Source organism: Xiphophorus hellerii, chromosome 18, assembly GCF_003331165.1.
Source record: "Xiphophorus hellerii strain 12219 chromosome 18, Xiphophorus_hellerii-4.1, whole genome shotgun sequence".
NCBI lineage: Eukaryota > Metazoa > Chordata > Actinopteri > Cyprinodontiformes > Poeciliidae > Xiphophorus > Xiphophorus hellerii.
In genome coordinates, this window is record NC_045689.1 from 14,356,935 (window position 1) to 14,370,430 (window position 13,496).

The window sequence follows — 13,496 nt, forward strand, 5'->3', positions numbered from 1 at the left end:
GTGGCTTTTGAGTCATTACATATGAACGTTTTGATATAAATGCAGTGACAACAATAAAATTGTTCACTGTCCTCAAACTGGAGACTGTACTGAATATTAAATGTGACTTAGTGTTAAAGTGCTGTGATCTTGAGAGTATTAAGTGTATTCCCATCCCTTTTGGTTTATAGAAGTGCAGCAGTAAAGTTCATATCTGTAATGTCTAGAGTTGCCCAGCAGGAGGACCCAAAATGACAACTAGCACAAAACCAGCAGCAGCATTATTCTTCAAAGGTGTTGTTTATCAGTGACATGTAAAGATCAGTACTGCTGTGACACTGGCTAAAACAAACTAGTTCATCTGTTCTTGTAGTTTAGATTTTATATGAATTATTTGATCCAAATCAAGAAATAGTGTTTTAATATGTCTACATCAACACAAAAAGTAAAATTTCTGCCACATGGATCTACATACTTAGACTGAAAGTGTTTGTGGTAATTCTTCAAGATAGGGCAAAATCTATTGAAACTTAACTAAAAGTATTTTATTAACACAATATATTGTGGATGCCGGTGGCAGCTGTATCCCAGAAAATAAGCAGAAGTAAATGGAAACCACACATAAAGTCTATGTTCCTTGTTTGCTGTTAAGACTGCTTGCAAATGATATTGATTTACTGAAACAATAGAAGGTAATTATTTTTTGTTGTTGTTTTGTTGTTTTCCCCAGATATCCTATAATGAGTGTAAAATTAGAAATTAGGACAGATAAAGTTGAAAGGTTGCAAAGAGGTAGCCTATTCATTTTTCTGTCACACTCCAGACTATGAAAGATATGTCAGTGTTAAACAAAGATAATCTGAGCAATTGCTGCAGCATGTAGTTTCAAAATTATTATTTTATTCATGAAGAGTAAAGGGGACTCTAAATGATCTTGACCAAATGCGAAAAGGTAATTATCCTCATTAGCAGAACTAGTTGAGCCACTGTTGACAGTAACAAGCTTTTCGGTAGCTGGCAATCAGTGTTTTTCATCAGTGTGAAAGGATTGTGACCCAACCTCTGAAGAGGTTTTCAAACATGAACAGCCAGTTTAAGTTAATGCCACAATGTCCGATTTATATTGAAATCCAGGCTTTGACTTGCAGCTATGTTTTGGGTCATTATGCTGCTGCACAACCTGAATACATACAGTATAAGCTTAATGTCCTGAACTGATGGCAAGATGTTCATCTACTTTTGGCTTGTTAGTCTACAGAGTATTTTATCAAAGAACCACAAATAGGTTTGTAACACTTTCTGAATGACTAATGATGGATGGACAATTAGAAAATTCAACAAAAAGGGCCATAATAAGTGTGTGTGTTACAGGGATCTTGTTAGCTGTAGCTTTTTAAAGGGTGACACAACTTGAATTCACACACCTGACCACGTCGTGCAGACTGCTTGACATTTTCAATTGTATGCACAGAGAACATAAGAGATGTAGCTAAATCAATCAAAAAAAAAAAATAGATGGTTAAAATATCCTCAAAAACAAACAAAAAAAAGAAAGCAAGGCCAACAGCAAACTAAATAGATATTTTCAAAGTATTTTATTACTAAGGCATTTTTATCATTGAATTTAAATTCACAATGGTGCATTCACTGTTTTTAACTTATTTTACATACATTTCTATTTAGAAGATGGTAATCCACTTCATACTTTCTTCAGGCGGTATAATGAACTGTTTTACTTCCCTTTACTGCTCCTCAAGGCATGTTTTTATTTTCCCGCAGGGTTTAGAGGTTTCCCGCTTTGCCACGCCTAGTTCAAACTGATGTGTGACTGACAATTCTCTGTAAAACTTTTCATGAGCGACTGAGACCATGCATTGGTTGGTGGCAGGTGAGCTGAAGCAGTAAAACATCTGAAGCATGCAGGACAGAAGTTACCTTTGATGTTTACTGTCAATTCCGCTTTAATTAAGTCTTTTGTTTCTGAGCAAACTTCCCAGCACTGTTTATAGAATAATATACTTTATGACTTGGTGTATGTACTGTAGATATGTAGTGCTTAAATGTGTTTCAACAATGTTCTCATAAAACTAAGTTTTAGTTTAGTATATATATAAAGTACAAGTAGAGACTTCACCACAGAAATTTCTATCAGTATAACAGAGCAATGACTTTCTATACACTCTTAATCCTCTCTAGGGTCACAGAAGGGCTATGGACAGGTCAGTAGTACATCAGAGCAGAAAAACAACTATAATCTCTACTAAAATATATATTTGAGCATAATTATATCATCACTCAGAGGTCATATTTCACTGGTTGACATGTGAGTTGTGGAGGACAGAACCATGTCTTTATTTGTATTTTTTTTCCCAACATACATTGGGAACAAGATTCGGTTTTCAATCACATTAAGAATCTGATCTGTTTGCTAGTGAACACTTAGTTGATACAGCTGCGATAAGAAAGCGATTGACCTCTTTTTGCTCTGATGACCAAATGCATTTTCATCCTGACCTCATCAATAAATCTGCTTTCCAATGATTGAATGAGGGAACTTTCCAGGAGGGCAAAAGCACATCCTTTAAAGAAAACCATTGAACAGTAATGATAGATTTTATTTATAACGCCCTCTATATCAAATTTTACCTGTAAGGGCACATTCACACTCTAATGATGGGAAGCTACTGGATTGTAGCCACAGCTGCTCTTGGGAAGTCGGACAAAAATGAGGCTGCCATTTTGTGCCTTTGGCCTTTCTGACCACCACAAGGACAAGACAATTGTGTCTTGTCCTGAGAAAAAATTGGAAAGAATAGACTTACCAGCTGCACCCTGTTTCTAAGCAGCAACCTGTTCTTTATCAAGTAATCAAACTCAGCATCATTCTCTGTCACTCCCTGCTGGATTCTTCTGTTTCCTGGTTCTCCTCTTCTCTGTCTGTGTTTTCCTGGGTCCTGCCTGCTGCAACCCATTTGTGATTTTTCAGTCGACTCGGTTCCTGTTTATTCCTAGTTTTGATTCTGTTGTGGCTGCTTGTAAGTTTTTTTTGTTTATCATCATTAAGAAGTCTTCACCAAATGGTTTTCCTACGCTGCTACTTACCATTTGATCCAATCTAAGACTTACAGCTTTTGACGAAAATAAAAACTTGTGCTTAATGGATTCATTACACGGTGATAAAGTTCAAACATTTAATCATCTTAATTTGATAATTATGGCTTACAGGCAGTGAAACCCAAAATTCAGTTTCTCAGAAAATTAAAATTTTGCAGATGACCACTAAAACATATTTCTAATACAGCAAAGCTAGGTATTTAAATTTCATCCTCTAACCCAGGTAAGGTGCTTCTATTTGGTTCAGGACCTAACATAATGTATGTGAAATCTGTAGTCCATCACTTGAATAAGCTGCAGTCAATACCTTTTTTTAATCTTCTAAGAACTTTTAAACTGATTCTGCTTTACAACCCTATTGTCCATGGATCTTTTTCCTTCCACTCAATTTTCCAAAAAAATTTGCTAGATACTATTTGTTGCACAAAGACTACTTGATAGCATTTTTTTTTTGCTCAACCCTGTTGAAGAGAATGTAAAGCACTAATTGTTTAGGCTATAACAGTCATGACACAACATTTCTGTCCTAAACTTTTTTGGGGGGGGGTTATTGGCTGTATGTTTTAATTATCAAAATGAACAAATTATCTTGAAAGACTTTATCTTTCAAGATAAAATCTTAAAAGATTTTATTTGTTCATAAGTGAATAGAATAGAACAGAATAGAATAACCTATATACATAAACTTTACAAGTTATTTTACATTATAGAGATGTATCTTCAAAATGATGTTTTTAAAGATTGAGAAAAAGGAGTAAAATAAAATGGATGTATGTGTTTAGAAGAATAGAACAGCTTGCACAGGTTGTGAACTGTGGTTGATACTAGGGTGTCTCCATTTTGGCAGACGGCTGCTTCACACAGTTCCTCATCCTATGACTTTAGAAATGTGTGGTTGTTATTTTTTTCGTCAGTGTCATATGTTTGTCTGTCAGCCTCTCATCAAATTCTTATTAATTATCCAGTGATATAATTCTTCAAATATTTGTGGATGCCTCACATTTAACTTTTACAGATGGAAATCACTTTAAGATTGCAGTAAGTTTCCCATAAGCAACGAAACCGGTTTCTGGTTGTTTTCTTTTCTTTTGTTCTCCATTTTCTATTTTTAACATGTCTTGCTTTCAGTTTTGTGTCCTTTGACACCAGATCAAGACACATCTACAAAATTTTTAATCTACATTTAAATTTCACTTAAATATATATTTTTTGCTTGGAATTTAACTGATCCAAGTTTTACTTCCACCCTCAGTGGGGAAAGACACAATCAGTGTAGAAGTAACTTGAAACAGTTTTAGATTGTTCTGAATGACAATAGAACCGTTCAAAACTTGGGGTAATGTTTCCTGTAATTCAACGCTTTCTTGTCTGAAAAAGCTCTCTTCTAAAACTTTAACAACTATTTGTACAGAAACAGTTGTTAGTGAATAGGCAGTTTAGCAAGTGCGGTGCAGAGTAATTTGTAACGCCCATCCCTAGTTTTTTACTTTTGGTTAGGTTTAAATAAGAAGAAGAGTTCATGTTTAAAGTTCTTTAAAATACAAAACTGAGTAAAAGTGCAACAATCTTTAAGAATCGACATTACAAAACAGTGTAACAGTGGATGACATCATACAATATTGTTTTTCAGTCAGGCTTCAGATTTCACTCCTGGACAAGTTAGTTCTGCAAGGCAGAACCTTTCCTTTATTGGTATTTTTTTTATTTTGAACTTGTTCTGTGAACAAGATTCCATTTACATTCACATTAAGAGTCTGAACTACACAATATGGCAAATCTTTGTATAAATTAAAAAGATGTGTGGCAAGAACTGAGCCTTGGGGGACACCCCAGCACACCAGCTGTTAACATGTTATAAAATTGAAAATAAAAAGCTATTATTACTTTCTTATTTCATCTTTTATGAAATTATTCCAGAGCAATGTGTTCTTTTCTTTCTGGATATGTTTCACATCTACCTACAGAATAATTTGTTAGAAACTCGTATCTGTGATTCATTTGCTTTCTGTGTGTTTTTAAAACTCATACAAATCGCAAAATATGTTGCTTTGATGTTTCATGAGATAAAAATAGTCATCATCAAGTTTCGTTGTTGAAACAACAACATTTAGTACGGTTAAAGCATCATTGCTTTTGTGTTGCCACTCCCTGATCCTGACTAAAGGTAACGTGAAGCAATGTGAAACTGGTTTAGATTTTCTGTGTGCAGTGGACACATTTTTGTGTGACAACTCGTTAATCGGCTTCTACTATCAATGTGACAGACAGAACTTGTTTATCCACGGTGACGTGGAATCGTCAGGGTTTATGATACTTTTGGTTTTGTCAAGTCATTTTGTTCTGTTCATAATATTTAGGATTCTGTGATTTAATTAGGCCACTTTATGTGTGGCCATAGCTTTCCTTATCTACATTCCTTGAGTTTAATTTCTTTTGTTTCTATTCTACCTACTACACCTATTTTTCATGTTCTTAACAATGCTCTTCAGATACAGTAACTCACCTTGTGAAGTCTCTAGTTCTTCATTGTTGTCAGAATGTTATGATTTGCATCAGTTCTGTTTTGTCTTTATAACTCAGCTCATTTTTATTTTGGCTGCCTCCCAATTGTGGATCTACACGCATTTCTCTAAATTGACAAAAGATTAAAAACTGATCAAATATATCTAAAATGTCTTTGTTTTTATGTTGAAGGGAGTATTTTAAAAAGCATTTCGATAATGCTCATCGTTACCATAAATGCTAAATTAATAGTGCAAGGTTAGATACGCATAGCTGAATATAAGCCATCTTGTTTTTCAAGCAACAAACATAAAAAAGAAATTGCACCCATATTTTAATTAGTGTTTTTGTATCTATTAGAGATACAGAATGATGTGTTACAGAACATACACCCTCCCAAACCAGATTTTTACCAAAGCCCACCATCTGACCAGTGGGTTTGGTGTATGTTATCCATCCTTCCTCTCAAAAGCACACTGCATTATGTGATTGAAAAGTGCCAAAAAAAAAATCTTTACTTTTATCCCAGCACACCAGCTGTCCAGTGATTTCGCTCTATTGTACAACCTCTGTCTGTGACTGCATGCAGACAATGAAAAGATGCTTTTAGAGTGCACAACTCTGCTATCCATTGTCAAGATTTCATCTTGACTATGGTATGTTTGGATTTTCTTATCCCTTAATAATAAACACCAACTGCATTTTGTGTTTACTTTTGTTGTTTTTGACTAATATTCAAATTGGTTTGATGTTCTGAAACACCGAGGTGCAACTAAGATGAAAAACAATTACAGGGCGAATTATTTTCCACACCACTGTTAGAGAGTCATCTTATCTGGGGCTCGAACATGAATTCGGATACTCTAACCTAGTCAAACTGTCAATTTTATATGTACATATACATTGATTTTAAAAAAAGAACATGTCTTTCCAGAACTATACATTCTGAATTGCGACAAGGAACCTTAAAAGCCTCCTCTATTAACCTAGAGTTTCTTGTTCAACAAGCTGACCTCAGACAGCTAAGAGCTCAGTGTTCACGTGAAATAAAAAGGCAAAACTGTTGATCACAGGTAAACAAATTGAGAAGGAATGACAAAAACATATGGCCTAGCTAAAACAAACAGGACGAGCAGCCACTCTGCGTTTTAAATATGACTCATCATCAGTCCCAGCAATAGAAATGAAAGTATTTACATCTCACTCCCATATCAGAATACAGAGAAATCCTGCCTGACCTATTCACGTTTTTAATTAAGTCAGCCAAGCAATATTGAAAAGTTCACCATGTTCATATGCTGTTATTCATAGTTCACGTTCTCTGTGCAGAACTTCACAGAGTTCCTAGCCTGGCCACTTTGTGACAAGACAGTCCGTTTTGTGCAAATCTCGCAGCAATACATCAGGCATTTATAGATTGAAAGCTTTATGAAAAAGCAGCACTCAAGAAGCAGAGAATGTAAAATCTGGAAAATGTTCTTGTTGAGTCACTCAGACTTGTATGACTTACACCCAAAGTTTAAAAAATTAAAAATACCAACTATTTTGCTGGAATTCAGCTTTTATCCAATTCCATACACAATCTGAGTGTGATAGATTGGAGATAATATCATAGATTATCATAGAAATTAACAGTTAATCTGCTCATCAGCGATTTCCATCAGGAAAGGGTTAAATACAGTTTAATCCACCGGCAGGTGTTGAAAGAAAGGAGATCATTTACTGGAATATTACAAGGAAGTGCATTCCTCAAAAGAGGCTTGGTATGAGGTAGTCTGGCAGTATAAAAGTCCTGCAGCAGGACGTTTTTCCACATAGCATCCGACAACATGAAGGTCCTGCTGCTCTCCATGGCTCTTCTGCTGCTGTGCAGCACACAAGGTAATCAAAGGTTACTTCTCCTACTTTCAATACAGTATTTTGACATGAAATCAAATTGAAATGTTGCTTAGATTAAATCCTTACAGGAAGTTTGTGTTTTTATTTAATGTGTGACTCATTAATCAATGTTTCACACACACACAAAAAATCTGCTTTTGTCTTGGTTTTGAATTCGATCTCTTCTTTTCTAGTGCTCACACTGACATGCTTCACCTGCCAGGATGAGAATGACACTATCTGCAAGACGGAGACAGTGTGCCACAGTGCCAACCAGTACTGCAAAACCTACAAAAAGGGTAGGTAGAACTTGTTCTGCTCAAATTCAGTTTGACACACAAGAGACAAGTGACAGCCTTATGCAAGAAAAGCAGCAACAAGGCAGAGAAGTTTTATTGACTGGAGGTTTTGTTCACAGGCGACGTACTGTCTCGAAGCTGTGAGAATTTCTGTGCTGAGGACTTCTTCACAGTCTGCTGCCAAGAGGACCTGTGCTAGAGCTGAAGCTTCTGTCTGCTTTTACTCCCCTGTTACTACAAAGCCCAATGATGAAGGAAATCATATAAATTCTACCGCCTTACGAGATGATTTTACATATCAGAATCTTCTGTGATTTATTTTCAGTCCTTGTTTCTGCTTTTAAATAAAAATACACAAATGTTGACCAAAAGATTTTCAGCCTCATTCATTTTCCCCAGAAAACTGAGTAAACTGAGCAACAGCAAGCGTGAAAAGGCAGACTAGCCAGTCACTCACTCTCTCTTAATCCTGTCATGATGTCACTTAGCAGTTCACTGGGACGGGCTGGAGCTATATGGGTCACAGTCTGTCTCTAATCTGAAGTAAATTCAAACTTGAAAACCATCACATTTGCTCTTTTCATCATAGAAAAAGGTAAAGGTACACTGAGAAGCTTAGGACTCTTAGAGGCATTGTTTGCCGTAGTTAAATGAATAGCTCTGCTCATGTATTTATGGTGTCATTCCCCCTTACGAGTCATTAAATCTTTCATTTCACTTTAAGCTTTACTCAATGGAGACAAAGCTTCCCAGAAATCATCAACCAGCACTGGTAAGCTCTTGCCTGGCAGCATTCCCACATTGTTCTTTGTGTTCAAGGTGTTTTCACACCCTGTTCTGTACAGCTCTGCTTCCTGTAAATCAAAACTGCAACGCAGAGTTTCACTCAGCAAATTGAATGTCTTTGCATATACTCTAAGTGACATTGCAACTACAAATGATCCTGCAAGCTCTTTCTCTTAAAGTTAACCGCCTCTATATGCATATCCAGAAATATTAAGATGTAGATGCCAAACACTTAGGAAGATGAATACAGAAACTAAACTAAATTAAAGCGGCTCAAGTTGTATGATAGTGTGCCATATCTTTGTGAAAATCTAGGTCATGCTTATTAATCTCTCCAGATGTTTTCTCCAGAGGTGATGGATTAAGAGTAGAACCTATATAATGCATATGATGCCAAGCAAAGAACTCATACTGTAACCTTCTCCTGAAACAGAAAAGCAGATCCAATGACTGGAAGCCATCACCATCTCAGTTTGACAAAACAAACGCAGTGTGAGCTTTAATTCAAACTTCAGCACTTCTTTCCATTGTGTAAGGGAATTATTATGTTTTCTGAGGAAGTCAGTAGCTACACTGAGCCGCAAGTTAAAGTCGGGGAAAATGTATTACCCACATGCTGCCCACACAGGAAAGAGCTGAGGCTGAGAAGGTGCAAACAAATGTGCTCTGTAGCTCAGGGTGTCTGTGTTCTTTTTTAAGATTGTCACACACGATAAAAAGAGAAGTGTATGGCTGCCAAAGATGAATGGTTTCCTCCAAGTGCATGCTTACATTATTAGTCCACGTATTTTCTTATTCTACCTGCTGGTCTGACTGGATATACAGGTATATTTACTTGGGAACTCAAGTGCATTTTTTTCATTGTACACATTTTTCTTTCATGCTTCTTTGACAATCTCTTCATCTGACAGCTATAACTAATAAATGTAAACATAATGGTTCTGTTCATGTTCAGGGCAAATAAAGGTACATCATTGTCAGGCAGGTAAAAGGTAAACACTTACAATTCCAAATTTGTGTTCATAGTCCCCATTACGTTTTGTTTTTTTTAAGATGTGTAAAAGCCTTAATAACATTCAAATGTCCTTTAAGTGGAACAAATGTGAGCATATATTGGTTTTGTCTGGTGAATCAAAGTTATTAAATGTGGTCATATGTCTCTCTCAGAGTGCGGTGAGCTCTCTGAGAGGGATTTTGGAGTTAAAATTATTTGGTCATTTAATTTGCAGGTAAGAGCCTTGATTGTGTAACACTATTTATGTAATAGCCTTCTAATAATCCAGGCTAAATACAGTGATTGAACATTTCACTCATTTGTTTGATGAACCTTCCGGACTGGAGGGTGTATTAATTTTTTAGATTACTCTATGAATCGACTCTCTGTTTGTCGTGTTGAAATCCTAAGTACTGGAATCCAAACCAAATTTACATTTTGTCTTTGTTTTGCTGTATTTGTTTTCTGATCTGTAGTATTTCTTCAGTCCTAATAGCCACAGGAGGTTTCCAGGATTTAAATTCAAGAGGGAGTAATTTATATCTTGAGTTTAGTAGTACCAACCCACCTGTGTTGTCAACAGGTCTTTTTCCACTGGAGAGGAATTTGGAGATCAAATCCTTATCAACTCTTTCCAAGTCGTCCCACAGATGTTTACTTCTTGAAGTAAAATAATAACAGTAGCGGCCCACATTATGGACTCATAAGAGCTTGGTCACTCTTAAAATACACACACTAAAACCCAATAAGAATAACTCACAGAACTGAGGAAAAGTTTTTAAAAAGCTGTGAAATCAAAAGAAAGTCCACAAATGTTCTGACAATATGGAGCAGTTGTACTGTAAATGGTGTGAAATCTCTGTTGATTATTATTGAATATATATTTTTATTTATTTTATTCTTCTATTTTACAATCATATTCAAAGCCCAAAGTCATGTTGGACCCAGTTTTAGTGACAAAGTCAATTGTTACTGTCATATATTTAGACTCCTGTGTCAGACCGGGATTGTCATAGTATGAAAACCTAAAGTAAGCATATCACAGATTCACAGCTTTTACATAACTGTATTAAAAAGTGTAAAGCAGCATTGAACATTTTTTGTATTGCTGCTAAAATAACATTTAACTTATTGATCATTGCAGTTCTACTTATTTTGATTTTAAAACATGTAGTTAGCAAAAATGTAAAATTAAAATTAATCCTGCTCAATTTGAAAGCATTTTCCAAATGCAAATGTGCAGAAGGCTGGACTTATCAGAACATCGCTTAGAAAATACGTGCAGTATTTTCTAATTGAGACTATTTTTTGTACAGTAAGTGGTTTTATTTTTGATTCAAGTTTAAAAAATAGTTCCAGTTTTATTTATTAGAAAGCATGAATCAATCTTTGAGTGATTAATTTAATAACTGTACATCCTGTAGCACCTGTGGCAGTGGTAAACAGCAAAATAAATTATGGATATAAGTAGAAAATGGCTGCCTTTGTTTTCTATAATATAACCAGATGTAAAAAGGTGAATGAATGGTAAAAGATTCAAAACAAAGACCTAATCTGTTGCCCCAGCAGTAGCAAGGGGTGGGGGGGCTTGTTGTCATGAGTGTGTTCTGCCGTAGCTGATAGAGTACTGGTGGTCCATTGGATTAGAGCAGGGATTTCTCCATGGTATTAATCTGTGAAGACAGCAGGCGACCCGGGCTGTGCTCACTCTGAGCTGTTGTGTCTCTCAGCCTCTGGCTGTCTGTCAGCAGGCTGTTTCTGCTCCATTTGACTCCCTGAAGCGCACAGGACACGTTACAGCCAATATGAACCTATTCTGCTTTTCACTGGTAAGTCTCTCTTTTTACTTCCTGTGTGTATATTCTGCTCAGAGACGTGTCATGTGCAAAAGTTGTGCTGCAGCTGGGAGATTGGGCTTAAAGAACATGAGCTTCTGTAAACCAAACTCCTCTGTTAAACTTTATGAAGGGGCAATGTGTAATTAATGGTGAACTTTCACCAGAGACATATTAAGGAATCCAACAGTGACTAGAGACAACAAAACTGTCCTGGTTTTCATTTGCAGGTAGATGTGACCAAGCTGCAGTAAATACAAAAGTCAGTTTCTCTTTCTGCTAAGTCCTAGGCTTGGCTGTTTGAGATGTTTTAAATACCACTTTAAGCTCATTTGTTTCCTTTGGCTTACTCCCAGCAGGTGTCTTCATTGTTCTTTACTAATGAAATATTACATGTCTGCACGAACACACAACCCTGTGTTTGGGTATCCAGGTGAGGTCTTTATGTGAGTCTCTTAAAGGAGAAAACATAAAGAAATGTTTCTCTAGTTAAAGCACATCCATCATATGATCTCAGCGGTTGTCCAGCTGTCATGGTGCAACTGATGAAACACTTGCACTGACTTCTTTTTGTCACTAAAGTGTGATGCATGTAAAAGGGAAACCGAAACAAAGTTTAGGACACAGAAAAAAAACAAAAAAAATGTAAAGAAAACAGTCAATGTTTCTAATACAAAATCACTGTGCAGACAGGACCAGCTGAACAACAGCATTAGATATTTATTCCTAGAAGGAATCCAAACATGGCCAGCAAATTATAATCCATCTGAAATCTGCTTGAAGGAAAGTCAATCCTTCCCTGCATTTATTATTGATAAGCGCATATTTAAAAATTGCTTTGAGTCCATTTCATATGCATCAAATTCTCAGGGCTACTATTTTAATGCATGGATTTGAAATGCAGATTTGTGTGTCATGTTCTAACCTTATGGATTATTTAAATTTAGAACTGCTGTGGGTGTATGTGTGTAGTCAATTTTAGTTTTTAGAGTTTGTAATCTGCCATCAAAGGCATAAAAAAATCAGCATTGGATCCCCAAAGCCTTATCTACATGGTTTTGATGTATATAAAGGACTTAGAATTAAATCACAAGTTTTTTGATGTTTACTCTGATGATGATAAACTTACTTTTTGGCAATGGAATTGTCACAGAGGACAGTCAGAGCCACACAGGACTCAAATGGAGACCTAAAAATAAAACTCTCCCAATACTAAAACAGGCTTTTTTTTTCTGTATTTCAACTCACCTACTGAAACAGCAGAAAATAATTTTACTCAGTCATATTTCAGAAGGTAAATACAGCATTGATTGATTGATACTCCCATTTGATTAACAATAGGAAGGTAATCATAACAACTAAATAATCACTGTCACACTGACAGTTTTAGTTAAAAAGGATAGCATAGAGGTAAGTAGTTTGGTGCTTTCAGCAGAGGAGCCATGCATGTTTTGAATGACGCTCCACTGTCAAACCAAACCTGTCATCAAGGTTTCAGACTTGTTTCGTACGTTTGCACTTTTGTTCATTCTATGCTCAACTTCCTGAGGCATAAAAAAGAACTGTCTGCCATCAAATGTTTTGTTCATGTCTTGGGGTCACTTTGTCACCACTTTGACAACTGATGAGTTTCTATGATCTGCTCCAATAAAAAAAAGATATAGTTTTGAATTCAAATATTTTCAATCAGTCAGATAACTATTTTGTTTGGATTAAAGATCATTATCTCTTGTCTTTCAAAGAAGTCGACCACTAGCTTACACAAGAAACTTTATTCAATGAAAACATTTATAAAAGTTTTCAATTACAACAAATCATACCTGAGATTTTTATGAGCATTTCTCAACATAGATTGTCCAAATACTTAAGAACCAGAAAAAAAAAGTGCTAAAGGTTCAATACGTGAATCCAAAGGAGTTTCCTTGAATAGAAGGAGGCTGGGATGAAATGGGAAAATAAGTTGGTGGTGATGCAATGACTTGGCGCTGTCATCCAGGTGAGTTTTATTCCAATGTGAATGAGGGGTTAACAACATTGTAGATTTACTGGTGTATGTTGGATTGTGTGTAGTACTGCCAGGGCAGTTCTCGTTTCAGCTCTTGAGTCCTT

The 13,496-nt window shown here is 35.9% G+C and overlaps 1 protein-coding gene across 1 annotated transcript; it reads left to right on the forward strand.

The window, feature by feature from the left end:
* The first annotated feature begins 7,340 nt into the window (after nt 1-7,340).
* LOC116737225 (short neurotoxin 8) lies at nt 7,341-8,143 on the forward strand. The gene is made up of 3 exons (XM_032590256.1): nt 7,341-7,476; nt 7,668-7,772; nt 7,892-8,143. The coding sequence occupies exons 1-3, from the start codon at nt 7,425-7,427 to the stop codon at nt 7,969-7,971; spliced, it is 237 nt and encodes a 78-aa protein (XP_032446147.1). The 5' UTR covers nt 7,341-7,424; the 3' UTR covers nt 7,972-8,143.
* The last annotated feature ends 5,353 nt before the right edge of the window (nt 8,144-13,496 follow it).